This window comes from Lepus europaeus, chromosome 3 (genome assembly GCF_033115175.1).
Source record: "Lepus europaeus isolate LE1 chromosome 3, mLepTim1.pri, whole genome shotgun sequence".
Classification (NCBI taxonomy): Eukaryota; Metazoa; Chordata; class Mammalia; order Lagomorpha; family Leporidae; genus Lepus; species Lepus europaeus.
In genome coordinates this window covers 131,082,338-131,096,466 of record NC_084829.1, presented here as the reverse complement: position 1 = coordinate 131,096,466, position 14,129 = coordinate 131,082,338, and the positions used below count along the sequence as shown (strand labels likewise).

The window sequence follows — 14,129 nt, the reverse complement described above, 5'->3', positions numbered from 1 at the left end:
TTTTTATATATATCAAGTATGAGACCCTTGTTAGATACATGATTTTCAGAAGATGTAAATCATATTTTATGAAACAAGTACGAGTATAGTGTTGACATATGCTACAATATGGATGACCTGTGAAAACATTTTGTTAAGTGATAGTGTCATATGCTGTATGAATCCATTTATTTGGAATATCCAGAGTAGGTAAATCCATGCAAACTGAAAATAGATTTGGTTGCTGAGGTGAAGGGGAAATAGAGACTACTAAAAGGTGAATTATATCTCAAAAAACTTTAACCCAAGCGTACTTCAGTGTTTCTCTTAACCTATTTATGTTTGTACCACTTTTGTAAGACAGCTGTAGCGTTATCCATTGGCCAGGGTGACAGGACTTGGAACACTTTTGTTATTAGCAAAAGATGAGAAGCATGACTGTCGTCTACTGGCCTTTCAGAGGCTCTACCTGTTGTCTTCTGTCAGTGTGCTGCTGTACTTTAGAACACCCTCTTTGCTTGTATAAAATTGAAAACCGGTGTTTTCATATTTAATTTAAATTTTTTACCTTAGTTGTGATAAGATCATTTATTAGATGCATTTTCCCACCGCATAGTGTCTTCATTTGTTTTAGAATCTTTAAATATTTCTAAAATATTCATATCTGCAAATAAAAATGTATTTGTAGTACACTTTTGGCATGGTGGTTAAGATGTTGCTTGGAACACTCATGTAACAAATCTGAGTGCTTGGGTTTGAGTCCTGGCTATTCCCCCTATTTCAGCTTCCTACTAATGTGTACCCTGGGAGGCAGTAGTGCCTGCTCAAGTAGTTGGCTCATATGGGACACATGGACTGAGTCCTTGGTTCCCAAATTTGGCCACACCAACACAAGGCCATTGTGGGCATTTGGGGAGTGAATTAGTGGATGGAAGTTTTCTCTCTCTCTCTCTCTCTCTCTCTCTTTTCTCTTTATGCTTCTCAAGTAAGTAAAATAAACAAATGAAAAATGTTTGTGATTATGTAAGATGGAGGTTTAGAGTTTTGATTATACTTTGAGTATCTTTCCCAGAAAATAACTTTTGCATAGGAATAATGATTGTAAATTACAGGATTTGATATTGGAATAAAAAGTAACATCTTTGTAGATGTGGTTTTTAAATGTGTGAAATTGCTGTGAAGTGTGTCTCAGTTCTTTCTAACATTGTTGGTAATATTTTCCTGTTACAGAATAAAGGATACCGAGTACAGGGAAAAGTAATATTTTTTTTTAAAATGGGATTTATTTTGGGGTCAATTATTGTTTATAACTACTTGAAAACAGACAAAAGTAGCTTTTATTTTTTTATTTATCTATCTATTTTGGAGTTCTTGGTAATTTTAAGCTCTAGCTCTGCCCAACCAGAGTTACTCTATTGTGATGCTCTTTGGATTCTATGATTCTGATGGAAAATTCTGAAAGTCAGAGTGGCAGCCTCTCCATTTTCTTTTGTGCTTATCAACTCTCTATGTGTGCCTTCTCCCAGTCATCTCTCTGCCATCCCCCTCCTCACCTTTCCTTACCCTGACCCTTGCCACCAACCAAAATTGAGAGAGTTTGTGAAATAACATTTGTGATTTTTGTTTTGTTTGCAGCATAAGTTGTGATCATGACTACTGAAGTAGGCGCTGCGTCAGAAGTGAAGAAGGATGCAGACCAGTTAGGAGCAGAGGCAACCAAGGAGAAACCTAAAGAAATAGCAGAAAATCAGCAGAATCAGTCCTCTAACACGGAGGAGGAGAAGGGTTCCCAGCCATCTCCCGCAGCTGAAAGCCAAAGTAGTCTACGCCGCCAGAAGAGAGAGAAGGACCCGTCTGAGAGCAGGGGTATTTCTCGATTCATCCCCCCATGGCTTAAGAAGCAAAAGTCTTATACCTTAGTAGCGGCCAAAGATGGAGGGGACAAAAAAGAGCCAACCCAAGCTGTGGTGGAAGAACAGATCTTAGACAAGGAAGATTCCCTTCTCGAAGAAGAGAGACAGGCCAAGGCTGATGCAGAAGAAGCGGCTCAGAGGAAGCAACAGGAGGCAAAAGTTGAAGTCAAGGAGGAAAAGCCTTCAGTGAGCGGCGCTGAGATTCAGGTACCTTTGGGAGTGGGTGTCCGAAATGAAGACTTGAGAGTGTAACCGTGTAACAAAAAGGATTGGTTTTGGATCATTTCCAGGTTTCTTGAATTGCAATACTAATTTGAGAGTGTCTTTGGAATATTTGGTCTGGTATTGATCTACGTCAATCTTTTTATTCTTTTTAAAAATAGCTCCAAAATAAAATAAAGCAGACCAATCTATATATGCAAATTATTTAAAAAGTTCTTATCTTGTTCTGTTAAGTACTTGCTCTCAGACTCCTGCCACCTCTCCTTTTAAACAAGATGCCCCTTTATGCATCTTGGATTTTATTTATTTATTCAATGGGTAGTAGTAAGAAAGAGATTTGTGTGTGTGCATTTTGGTTACCAAATGAAGCCCAGGTTTTGCCGGGGTAAAGAATGTAATTACAAATTTTATTACCTGAATTGCTATTTAAGTTTTATTGCTGGGTTGTAGTTTCTTCTCATTCAAAAAAATCAACTTGGGAAAAAATGAGAAAGTTGGTTCTGGAAGGAGGGTGAAGGCAAATATCCTTTCTAGCAGAATCCCCAAATCTCTTATATATTATGGTTATAATAATGACAAATCTTTTTTTAATGAGAAGCAGGAAGAACAGAGAGAGAAAAGAGTGAACGAATGGCCCAGTGCACTAATCCTGTATACGGACCCATTCTTCAAATGCAGGCAATGGCTAGGGGCCCGATCCTCAGGAACCCATCCACTTAAGTCATCACTGCTGCCGCTTAGGGTCTGCATTAGGAGCACAGTGCATTGAATCAGGAGTCAGGCATGCTTTCTTGTTTTTTGAAAGCTTTTATTTAATAAATATAAATTTCATATGTACAGCTTTCAGAATATAACAGTTCTTCCCCCCATACCTGTTCTCCCACCCCCACTCCTATCCTACCTCCTACACACTCTCCCATCCCATTCTTCATTAAAATTCATTTTTTTTTCAATTAAATTTTTATTTGTTGATCCTTTGTATTGCTTTTTTACTTTCTTTTCTTTCCTTTTTTTTTTTTTTTTTTGACAGGCAGAGTGGACAGTGAGAGAGAGAGACAGAGAAAGGTCTTCCTTTTTGCTGTTGGTTCACCCTCCAATGGCCGCTGCGGCCGGCTCATCACGCTGATCCGAAGCCAGGAGCCAGGTGCTTCTCCTGGTCTCCCATGCGGGTGCAGGGCCCAAAGACCTGGGCCATCCTCCACTGCCTTCCTGGGCCTTAGCAGAGAGCTGGCCTGGAAGAGGGGCAACCGGGATAGAATCTGGTGCCCCAACTGGGACTAGAATCCAGTGTGCCGGCGCCGCAAGGTGGAGGATTAGCCTGTTAAGCCACGGCGCCGGCCAAGATTCATTTTTAATTAACTTTATATACAGAAGATCAACTCTGTACTAAGTCAAGATTTCAACAGTTTGCACCCCCCCCCCAAGTATAAAGTACTGTTTAAAGACAAATTTTACTGTTAATTCTCATAGTACAGCTCATTAAGGACAGAGGTCCTACATGGGGAGCAAGTGCACAGTGACTCCTGTTGTTGATTTAACAATTGACACTCTTATTTATGATGTCAGTGATCACCTGAGGCTCTTGTCCTGAGCTGCCAAAGCTATGGAATCCTTTTGAGTCCACAAACTCCATCAGTCATGCCAGTATTTAGACATGGCAATAAGCAAAGTGGAAGTTCTCTCTTCCCTTCAGAGAAAGGTAGCTCCTTCTTTGATGGCCCCTTCTTTCCACTGGGATCCCACTCACAAAGATCTTTCATGTAGGCTATTTTTTGCCACAGTGTCTTGGCTTTCCTTGCCTGAAATGCTCTCATGGGTTTTTAGCCAGATCTGAATGCCTTAAGGGCTGATTCTGAGGCCAGAGTGCTGTTTAGGATATTTGTCATTCTATGAGTCTGTGTGTGGCCTGCTTCTCATGGATCATTCTCTCCTTTTTAATTCTATCTATTGTTATTAGCAGACACTTGGTCTTATTTATGTGATTCTTTTGACACTTATTCCTATCTATATGATCAGTTATACACTTAAAATGATCACTTTAGTAAGATGGCATTAGTACCACCAACTTAATGGGATTTGGAGTCCATGGCAAGTTTCAGCTTTACCGTTAGGGGTAAGTCCTTGGGAACATGTGCCAAACTGTACATATCTTCTCTCTCTTATTCCCACTCATTTTCTATAGGGATCAATTTTCAATTATATTTAAACACCTAAGAATAATTCTGTGTTAAGTAAAGAGTTCAAACAATGGTATTAAGTAGAAAAAGAAAATAGTAAAAAGAACAAGATAATAAGCTGTTCCTTGACAATCAGGACAAGGGCTGATCAAATCATTGCTTCTCAGAGAGTCCATTTCACTTCTACAGGTTTCCTTTTAGTTGCTCGGTTGTCACAGATCAGGGAGAACATATGATATTTGTCCCTTTAGGACTGGCCTGTTGCACTAAGTATAATGTTTTCCAGATTCCTGCATTTTGTTGCAAATGACTGGATTTCATTTTTATTAACTGCTGTCTAGTATTCCATAGAGTACATCTCCCATAATTTATTCAGTCTTCCATTGACAGGCAATAAACATGGAGGTGCAGATAACTCTTTTATTTGCTGATTTCATTTCCTTTGGGTAAATTCCAAGGATTGAATGGCTGGGATGTATAGTAGGACTATAATCAGATTTCTGAGGTATCTCCAGACTGTTTTCCATAGTGGCTTTACCAGTTTGCATTCCCACCAATGGTGGATTAGGGTACCTTTTACCCCATCCTCACCACCATTTGCTGCAATTCATTGATTTCTATATGAAAGCCATTCTAACAGGTGAGGTGAAACCTCCTTGTGGTTTTGATTTGCATTTCCCTGATGGCTAGTGATCCTGAACATTTTTTCATATGTCTGTTGGCCATTTGGATTTCCTCTTTTGAAAAATGTCTATTGAGGTGCTTGGCCCATCTCTTAAGTGGGTTGTTTGTTTTGTTGTTGTGGAGTTTCTTGATTGCTTTGTAGATTCTGGTTATTAATCCTTTATCAGTTGCATAGTTTGCAGATTATTTCTCCCATTTTGTCAGTTGCCTCTTCACTTTCCTGACTGATTCTTTTGCTATACAGAAACTTCTCAATTTGATGTAATCCCAGGTGTTAATTTTGGCTTTGACTATCTGTGTCTTTGGGGACTTTTCCAAGAAGTCTTTGCCTGTGCCAGTATCTTGCAGGGTTTCTCGATGTTCTAATAATTTGTTGGTGTGGGTTGTAGATTTAAATGTTTAATCCATATTGAATGGGTTTTTTTAAAAGGTGTAAGATAGGGGTCTTGCTTAGTACTTCTTCATGTGGAAATCCAGTTTTTCCAGTACCATTTGTTGAAGAGATTGTTCTTGCTCCAGGGATTGGTTTTAGCTCCTTGATCAAATATAAGTTGGTTGTAGATGTTTGGATTGATTTCTGGTGTTTGAATTTTGTTCCATTTCCTATCAACCTGTTTTTGTACCAGTACCAGGCTGTTTTGATTATAATTGCCCTGTAATATATCTTGAAATCTGGTATTATGATGCTTTTGGCTTTGTTTTTGTTGTATAAGTTTGCTTTAGCTATTTGAGGTCTCTTGTGCCTCCATACAAATTTCAGCATCATTTTTTCCAGATGTGAGAAGAATGTCTTCGGTATCTTGATTGGTATTGCATTGAATCTGTAAATTGCTTTTGGAAGAATGAAAAATTTGATGATATAGATTCTTCCAATCCATGAACATGGACGATTTTTCCACTTTTTCTATCTTCTATTTCTTTCTTTAAAGTTTTATAATTCTCATCGTAGAGATCTTTGACGTCCTTGGTTAAGTTTTATTTGATTTTTTTTTGTAGCTATTGTGAATGAGATTGTTTTTAGAAGTTCTTTGTCAGCCGTGACATTGTCTATGTATATGCAGGCTGTTGACTTTTGTGTATTGATTTTATATCCTGCTACTTTACCAAACTCTTCTATGAGTTCCAGTAGTCTCTTAGTGGAGTTCTTTGGATCCCCTATATAAAGAATCATGTCACCTAAAATAGGAATAGTTTGACTTCCTGCTTTCCAGTTTGTATCCCTTTGATTTCTTTTTCTTGCCTAATGGCTCTGGCTAAAACTTCCAGTACTATATTGAATAGCAGTGATGAGAGTGGCCATCCCTGTTTGATTCCAGATCTCAGTGGGAATGCTTCCAACTTTCTCCCATTCAGTATGATGCTGGCCATGGGTTTGTCATAAATTGCCTTGATTGTGTTGATTAATGTTCCTTCTATACACAATTTGCTTAGAGTTTTCATCATGAAAGAGTGATGTATTTTTCAAATGCTTTCTCTGCATCTATTGAGATAATCATATGGTTTTTGTTTAGCAGTTTGTTAATGTGATGTATCACATTGATTTGCGAATCTTGAACCTTTCATCACATGGATAAATCTCAGTTGTTATGTGTGGATGACCTTTCTGATGCATTAGATTCTATTGGCTAGAATTTTGTTGAGGATTTTTGCTTCTGTGTTCATCAGAGAAATTGGTCTGTAATTCTCTTTCTCTGTTGCATCCTTTTCTGACTTAGGAATTAACATGATGCTGACTTTGTAGAAAGAATTTGGGAGGATTCCCACTCTTTCAATTCTTTTGAATAATTTGAGAAGAATTGGAGTTAGTTCTTCATTAAATGTGTGGTAGAATTCAGCAGTGAAGCCATCCATCTTGGGCTTCTTTTGTTGTTGTTGGGAGGGCCTTCATTACTGACTTAATTTCTGTCTTAGTTATGGGTCTGTTGGTTTTCTATGTCTTCATGGCTCGATTTCAGTAGATTGTATGTGTCCAGGAATCTATCCATTTCTTCTAGGTTTCTGAGTGTGTTGGCATATAGCTCTTTGCGGTAATTTCTGAAGAATCTTTTTATTTCTGTGGTGTCTGTTACATTTCCTTTTTCATCTCAAATTTTATTGATTTGGGTCTTCTTTTTTGGGTTAGTTGGGCCAATGATGTGTCAGTTTTTTTTTTTTAAATTTTTTTTTTTTTTTTTTTGACAGGCAGAGTGGATAGTGAGAGAGCGAGATAGAGAGAAAGGTCTTCCTTTTTGCCGTTGGTTCACCCTCCAATGGCCACTGCGGCCGGCGCATCTTGCTGATCCGAAGCCAGGAGCCAGGTGCTTATCCTGGTCTCCCATGTGGGTGCAGGGCCCAAGGACTTGGGCCATCCTCTACTGCCTTCCCGGGCCATAGCAGAGAGCTGGCCTGGAAGAGGGGCAACTGGGATAGAATCCGGACTAGAACCCGGTGTGCCAGCGCCGCAAGGTGGAGGATTAGCCTGTTAAGCCACGGCGCCGGCCGATGTGTCAGTTTTGTTTATTTTTTCAAAAAACCAGCTCCTCGTTTGGCTGATCTTTTGTATTATTTTTTGATGATATTTTGTTTATTCTCTTATTTTAATTATTTCTTTTTTCCTACTAGTTTTGGGTTTGGTTTGCTGTTGTTTTCTAGATCCTTGAAATGCATTGATTGCTCATTTATTTGGTTCTTTTCTAATTTCTTGATGTAGGCACCTATTACTATAAACTTTCCTCTTATCAGTGCTTTTGCTGTATCCCATAAGTTTTGATATGCTATGTTTTCATCTTCATTTGTTTCTAGAATTTTCTTATTTCTCTTTTTATTTATTCTATGACGCACTGTTCATTCAGGAGCATGTTGTTCAGTCTCCATGTATTCGCATATGCTCTAGAGATTCCTGAGTTGCGGATTTCCAGCTTTATTCCATTGTGGTCTGAGAAGATGCATGGTATGATTTTGATTTTTTCGAATTTGCTGAGACTTGCTTTATGGCCTAGCATATGGTCAGTCCTAGAGAAAGTTCCATGCACTGGTGAGAAAAATGCATATTCTGTGGCTGTAGGGTGAAAGGCTCTGTAGTTATCTGTTAGGTCCATTTGGTCTATAGAGTTGATTAACTCTGTAGTTTCCTTGTTGATTTTCTTTCTGGTAGATCTGTCCATTGCTGAACGTGGATTATTGAAGTCTCCCAATGCTATTTTATTAAGTCTCCCTTTAAATCCCTTAACTTTTTTTTTTTTTTAAATAGTCAGGTGCCCTGTAATTAGGTGCATATACGTTTATAATAGTTTACATCTTCCTGTTGATTTCTTAATCATTATATAGTGCCCTTCTTTGTTACTTTTAACAGTTTTTGTGTTAATGTCTATTTTGTCTGTTATTAAGATGGCTACACCAGCTCTATTTTGGTTTCTGTTGGCATGGATTATCTTTTTCCATCATTTCACTTTTAGTCTGCATCCATCTTTGTTGGTGAGATGTGTTTCTTGTAGGCAGCAAATAGATGGGTTTTGCTTTTTAATCCATTCAGCCAGTCTGTGTCTTTTAACTGGGAGTTGAGACCATTTGCAATCAAGGTGATTATTAATAAGTAATGAGTTTGCCCTGCCATTTTTCCAAAAATAGTCCTAATTCATACTTTGAACTTCCTTTGATCTTTAACTGAGATATTTTCTTCCTTTACCTTCTTTCATATTGATGACCATGTTTCTGTGTTTCTGTGTGCAGCACATCCTTAAGTATCTTTTGTAGGGCTGGACAGGTGGTGACAAATTCTTTCAATTTCTGTTTGTTATGGAAGGTCTAAGGTCTTTATTTCAGCTTTGTTCACAAATGGCAGCTTTGCAGGGTATAATATGATGGGATGACGTATTTTTCTCTTAAGAATTGGACTGTAGGCCGGTGCCACGGCTCAGTAGACTAATGCTCCGCCTGTGGCGCCGGCACCCCGGGTTCTAGTCCTGGTTGGGGCGCCAGATTCTGTCCCGGTTGCCCCTCTTCCAGTCCAGCTCTCTGCTGTGGCCCGGGAGTGCAGTGGAGGATGGCCCAAGTGCTTGGGCCCTGCACCCGCATGGGAGACCAGGAGAAGCACCTGGCTCCTGGCTTCGGATCAGTGCGGTGTGCTGGCCGCAGCGCACTGGCCACAGCGGCCATTGGGGGGTGAACCAACTGCAAAAAGGAAGACCTTTCTCTCTGTCTCTCTCTCACTGTCCACTCTGCCTGTCAAAAAAAAAAAAAAAAAAAAAAAAAAGAAAGAATTGAACTATATCTCACCATTCTCTCCTAGCCTGTAGGGTTTCTGATGAAAAGTCCTCTGAGTCTAATTGGAGATCCTCTGAAAGTAATCTGGTGTTTCTCTCATGTACATTTTAGGATCTTCTCTTTATGTTTCACTGTGGTGACTTGTGATGTGTCGTGGTGAGGATCTTTGCTGGACATGTCTATTTGGAGTTTTGTGTGCTTCCTATACTTGGATGTCCTTTCTTTCTCCAAACCAGGGAAGTTTTCTGCTATTATTTCACTAAAAAGGCCTTCTAATCCTCTCTCTCTCTCCATGCCTTCAGGAACTCGTACAACCCGTATTTTTTTTTTTTTTTTTAATAGTATCCTGTAGATTCCCAACAGTGTTTTTTAGTTTCCTAATTTTCACTTCTTATATTTGATTTGACTGTATACTTTCCTGTCCTTTGTCTTCTAAATATGATATTCTTTCTTCTGATTCACTGATTTTGTTTTTAAGGCTCTCCACTGCAGTTTTTATTTGTTCTATTGAATTCTTCATTTCATTTTGATTCCTCAAGTTTTCAATTTCATGAGAGAGATGTTCTTTCATGTCCTGCATAGATTTCAGTAGCTCATGCATTTGCATTTGATTACTTCTATGTAATCAAATACGTCTGCATTTGATTACAATCTTATGATCAATTTTTTAAGTTCCATTTCTTGCATTTCTTCTATATCATCATCTTCATAATCTAGTATTGAAGTGTTGTATTCTTTTGGGAGTGTCATGTTAAGTGGAATGTCTGCTTTCAGTGAATCTCTAGAGGTTTGTAGTGGGTGTGGCCAGAGAGCTCTGTTCAGTTCTCCAGGGTTAAGGACGTGTCTGAGGTGACACACCCAGGTTTGGCATGGTAAACTTCTTCTTCTTCTCTCTTTTTCTAAATTAGAAGGGTGGTTTATTATGCTCAGCTGAGCTCCTCTCCTCAATGGAGACCAATGCCTGAGCGCTGGCTCCAGTGGGTGTAATATTTGTCTGCTCTGTCCCAAGGACCACACAAAGGATCTGTGTAGTCGTCAGTGTAAGTTCAGATTCCTCACCAGTATCTCTCACCCAGTAACCAGGAATTCCTGAGCTTGCGGAGTCTCCCACTGAGACTGCTCAAAGTCCCAGCCACACCGTGAGTCCTCCCACGTAGCTTCAGTTTTTTCACAATCCCGATACAGAAGCTTCACACAGTCACAAGCTCCTTGTGCTCTGTTAGTTCTCTCCACTAGAGTCAGGAGTCTCCACTCGGCTAATTGCCAGGCACAGACATGAGCTGGCTCAACTGTTATGTATGTCCAAAATGGTACTCTCTCTATCGGCTTGTTATAGGACACCATTGTAAAGTGATTGGGGAGAGAGAGAAATGTGTCTGTCACATCTTTTTTTTTTTTTTTTTTTTCCTCCTGTAATTTGGCTGGTATACTTTCCCCCACAGGGCTCAAGCCAGGTTCCCTCTAGGTTCTTCCTGACACTTTTTCGCCAGTAGCTTGTGCTGCTCCTGTCTGGTCTCACCTCACTTTCCAGTGCTGGTGCCTAGGCTCTAGGCTGATTTAGTCCTGAGCCATGTGTGCCCACGACCTCCCTCTAATTTTGGTAGAGTTTCCTCTGCTGTTTTCTCCCTAACTCTTCCCTGAGAATACACTATTTCTACTTTTTTTAAAAACTATCTTCTCTTGGGCTAGAGCAGTATGCTCCCTACCTACTGCCATCTTGGAACTGTCAGGTCGTCAGTCATTCTGATGTGTGATGTGGGCATCCTAGCTGGCATCTCAAGTAGTGCTAGACCAGATGTCCACCACAATCACAATTTCTATTAAAGGTTTTTATTTCAATAAGCTGTCTTCTGGAAATTTGTTAACTTTATTGTGCACCTATTTTTTTTTTCCCTCAACAGCCTGCAGAAGAAATAAGTAAGGAGAGAGAAGAGGAGAAGTTAAAGGAAATACAAGAAGACAAATCTGAAGAAGCAGCAAAGAGGGAAACAAAGGAAGTGCAGACCAATGAGTTAAAGTCAGAAAAGACCTCTCAAAAAGCCATAAAGAAGACCAAAACTGTCCAGTGTAAAGTGACCCTCCTAGATGGTACTGAGTACAGCTGTGACCTGGAGGTGAGTCAGGGAACTGAACGGGGAGCTTTTTAGTGTGTGGAATGAAAGTAAAGAATAACTTTTCCTTTGTGGTATGGCATAACAGTTATCTTTCTGTGCTTTGAAAAGTTACTGTTATTCATTTGGTTGCAATTTTGCATTAAAAGATGTCCATTATGTCTATTTTTATTTCTTTTCCTTTTTTTAACTTTTATTTAATGAATATAAATTTCCAGTGTACAGCTTAGGGATTACAATGGCTTCCCCCTCCCATAACTTCCCTCCCACCCACAACCCTCTCCCGCCCCTTTTATTTATTTATTGGGGGCTGGTGCCGTGGCTCACTTGGTTAATCCTCTGCCTGCACTGCCTGAATCCCATATGGGTGCCGGGTTCTAGTCCCAGTTGCTCCTCTTCCAGTCCAGCTCTCTGCTGTGGCCTAGGAAGGCAGTGGAGGATGGCCCAAGTCCTTGGGCCCCTGTACCTGCATGGGAGACCAGGAGGAAGCACCTGGCTCTTGGCTTCAGATCGGCACATTCCGCTGGCCGTAGCTGCCATTTGGGGGGTGAATCTTTTAAATTTTACAGTACCTTCTAATTATATGTCAATCTATTTACATGCCATAAATTAACAACTAATCTTTAATGAACTGTTTTGAATGGATCATCTCATTTAATGCTACTAGAATCTTTTCTGTGGTACAGATTATAATGTTGGTATTCCCAGTGTTACAGTGAGGAATGCAAGGCAATAACTTGCATAAGGCTTCACAGCTACTTAGTGGTGAAGCCAGGACTCCAGCCTCCAGAGTTTGGCTCTAGAGCTCATGTTGTATCCCACATGTGGGACCTGTTTTGGTCATTTAAAATATGATCCAGTAGTTTATTTTACTCATTTCAGTTATAATTGTTCTGATACTTCTATTGTTTCAAGGAAATCAGTGGCAAAATAGAATTGGTGCTATAACAAAATACCATAGACGGTGTAATTTATAAACACTGGAAATTTATCGCTCACAGTTCTGTAGATAGGGAACTTCAGGATCATGGTGCCAGCAGATTCTGGGTCTACTGAGGAACCACTGTTGATTTCCAAGATGGCAGCTTCATGCTACCATGATAGGAGTGAAAGCGCAGTTCTCACATAGTAGAATGGATAGGGCTGCTCCCAGGCACCACTTTTATAAGGGCACTAATCTTTAATCACCTCCTAAGGACCACATTGCTTAATAGCACCATGATAGGGATTAGGTTTCAACATGAATTTTGGAGAGGGACGTTTAGACCATAGCGGTCTTCATACCTTTCTTTTCCTCTTTGCCCATTCTTTTTCAAGATTCCCTTTCTGTTCTTAGGGAGGGAGAGTATGGGGTTTAGAGAAAGGGAGAGAGAGACTGTGTGCTTCAAGGGCAGGAGTAGGAGTCATTTTGGAAAATAATAGAATTTGTTTTCTGAATTTGTCTCAATTGCACTGTATTTGACCAGATGTCTCTTGTCTTTCCTGTTGATTCTAGAAGCTTAGGGAGTTCAGATTTTTGAAAACAAACTTGATGGTTGCTCATTCTGTGACTTTGAGTCACTTACTCAACCTCTCTGGGCCTCAGTTTCTTCATCTATAGAATGAATACACACAGGATGACCTACGTGATATAGAATGCCTCTTTCTTCCCTTGAGTATTTTGTATTATGAAACCACTAGATTGCTCAGTGTACTTTCTGGTTTAAATCTATATTTGTTCCCTTTTTGTAAGAGCCTTGAAATATTTCAAAAGTATAAAAATATAGAAATATTTGAAGGGACAGTTTTTAAAAATCTTTAATCAGATATTACCATTTTGCCATTCCTATCTCATTTTCTCTTTACTATTTTTACCTTCTTGCTCTTTCTTTTTTTTTTTTAAATTTATTTGACAAGTAGTGTTATAGACAGTGAGAAAGAGAGAGAGATAGGTCTTCCTTCCATTGGTTCACTCCCCAAATGGCCACCATGGCTGGTGCTGTGCCGATCCAAAGCCAGGAGCCGGTGCCTCTTCCTGGTCTACCATGCGGGTGCAGGTGCCCAAGCACTTGGGCCATCCTCTACTACCCCCCCAGGCCACAGCAGAGACTGGACTGAAAGAAGGGCAGCCGGGTCTAGAAACCAGTGCCCATATGGGATACCGGCACCATAGGTGGAGGATTAGCCAAGTGAGCCACGGCACCGGCCCTCTCCTTCTTGCTCTTTTTTCTTCTTCATTTAACTGTTGTGTTTCTTTTACTAAATCAGTTTATCTGTTCTGTACAGTTCCATTATGTAAAATAAGTAGCTCTATAGTGAACATTATAGTACATGTTTCCTTGTTGAAGGTTTTTTTTTTTTAAGATTTAGTTTTATTTATTTGAAAGGCAACGTTACAAAGAGAGAGGGTGAGACAGAGACAGAAAGATCTTCCATCCCCAAATGGCTCAAAGGCCAGGGATGGGACAGTCCAAAGCCAGGAGCCAGGAGCTTCATCTGTATCTTCCATGGGGGTTCTGGGGCCCAGGGACTTGGGCCATCCTTTGCTGCTTTCCCAGGCACATCAGCAGGGATCTGGATTGGAATTGGAGTAGCTGGACCTTGAACTGGTGCAATAGGTGGTGGTTTAATCCGCTACACCACATTGTGCACCCCTGAAGTTTCTTTAAGGTAGATGCCTAGTAGTGGAATTGCTAAGATGATAGGTTGCAAATTTACTTCATCATGTTTCCCAGATACTGCCCAAATGACCATACCAGTTTATATTCTGGTTAGATTTTGCCACCTTGTCTCCAGTCTCACAAGTGCTGACTGATTTTGTG

General features: G+C 40.0%; 1 protein-coding gene across 5 annotated transcripts in view; it reads left to right on the top strand.

Annotated features, from left to right (window-relative positions):
* Window positions 1-14,129, top strand: part of EPB41L2 (erythrocyte membrane protein band 4.1 like 2) — a 238,778-nt gene that overhangs the window by 110,913 nt on the left and 113,736 nt on the right. For all 5 annotated transcript variants that reach the window (XM_062186757.1, XM_062186758.1, XM_062186756.1 and 2 more), the window contains exons 2-3: window positions 1,615-2,099; window positions 11,119-11,331. In XM_062186757.1, the coding sequence (XP_062042741.1) occupies window positions 1,629-2,099; window positions 11,119-11,331 (684 nt within the window). In that variant the 5' untranslated portion in view covers window positions 1,615-1,628. The remainder of the gene's footprint in view (window positions 1-1,614; window positions 2,100-11,118; window positions 11,332-14,129) is intronic.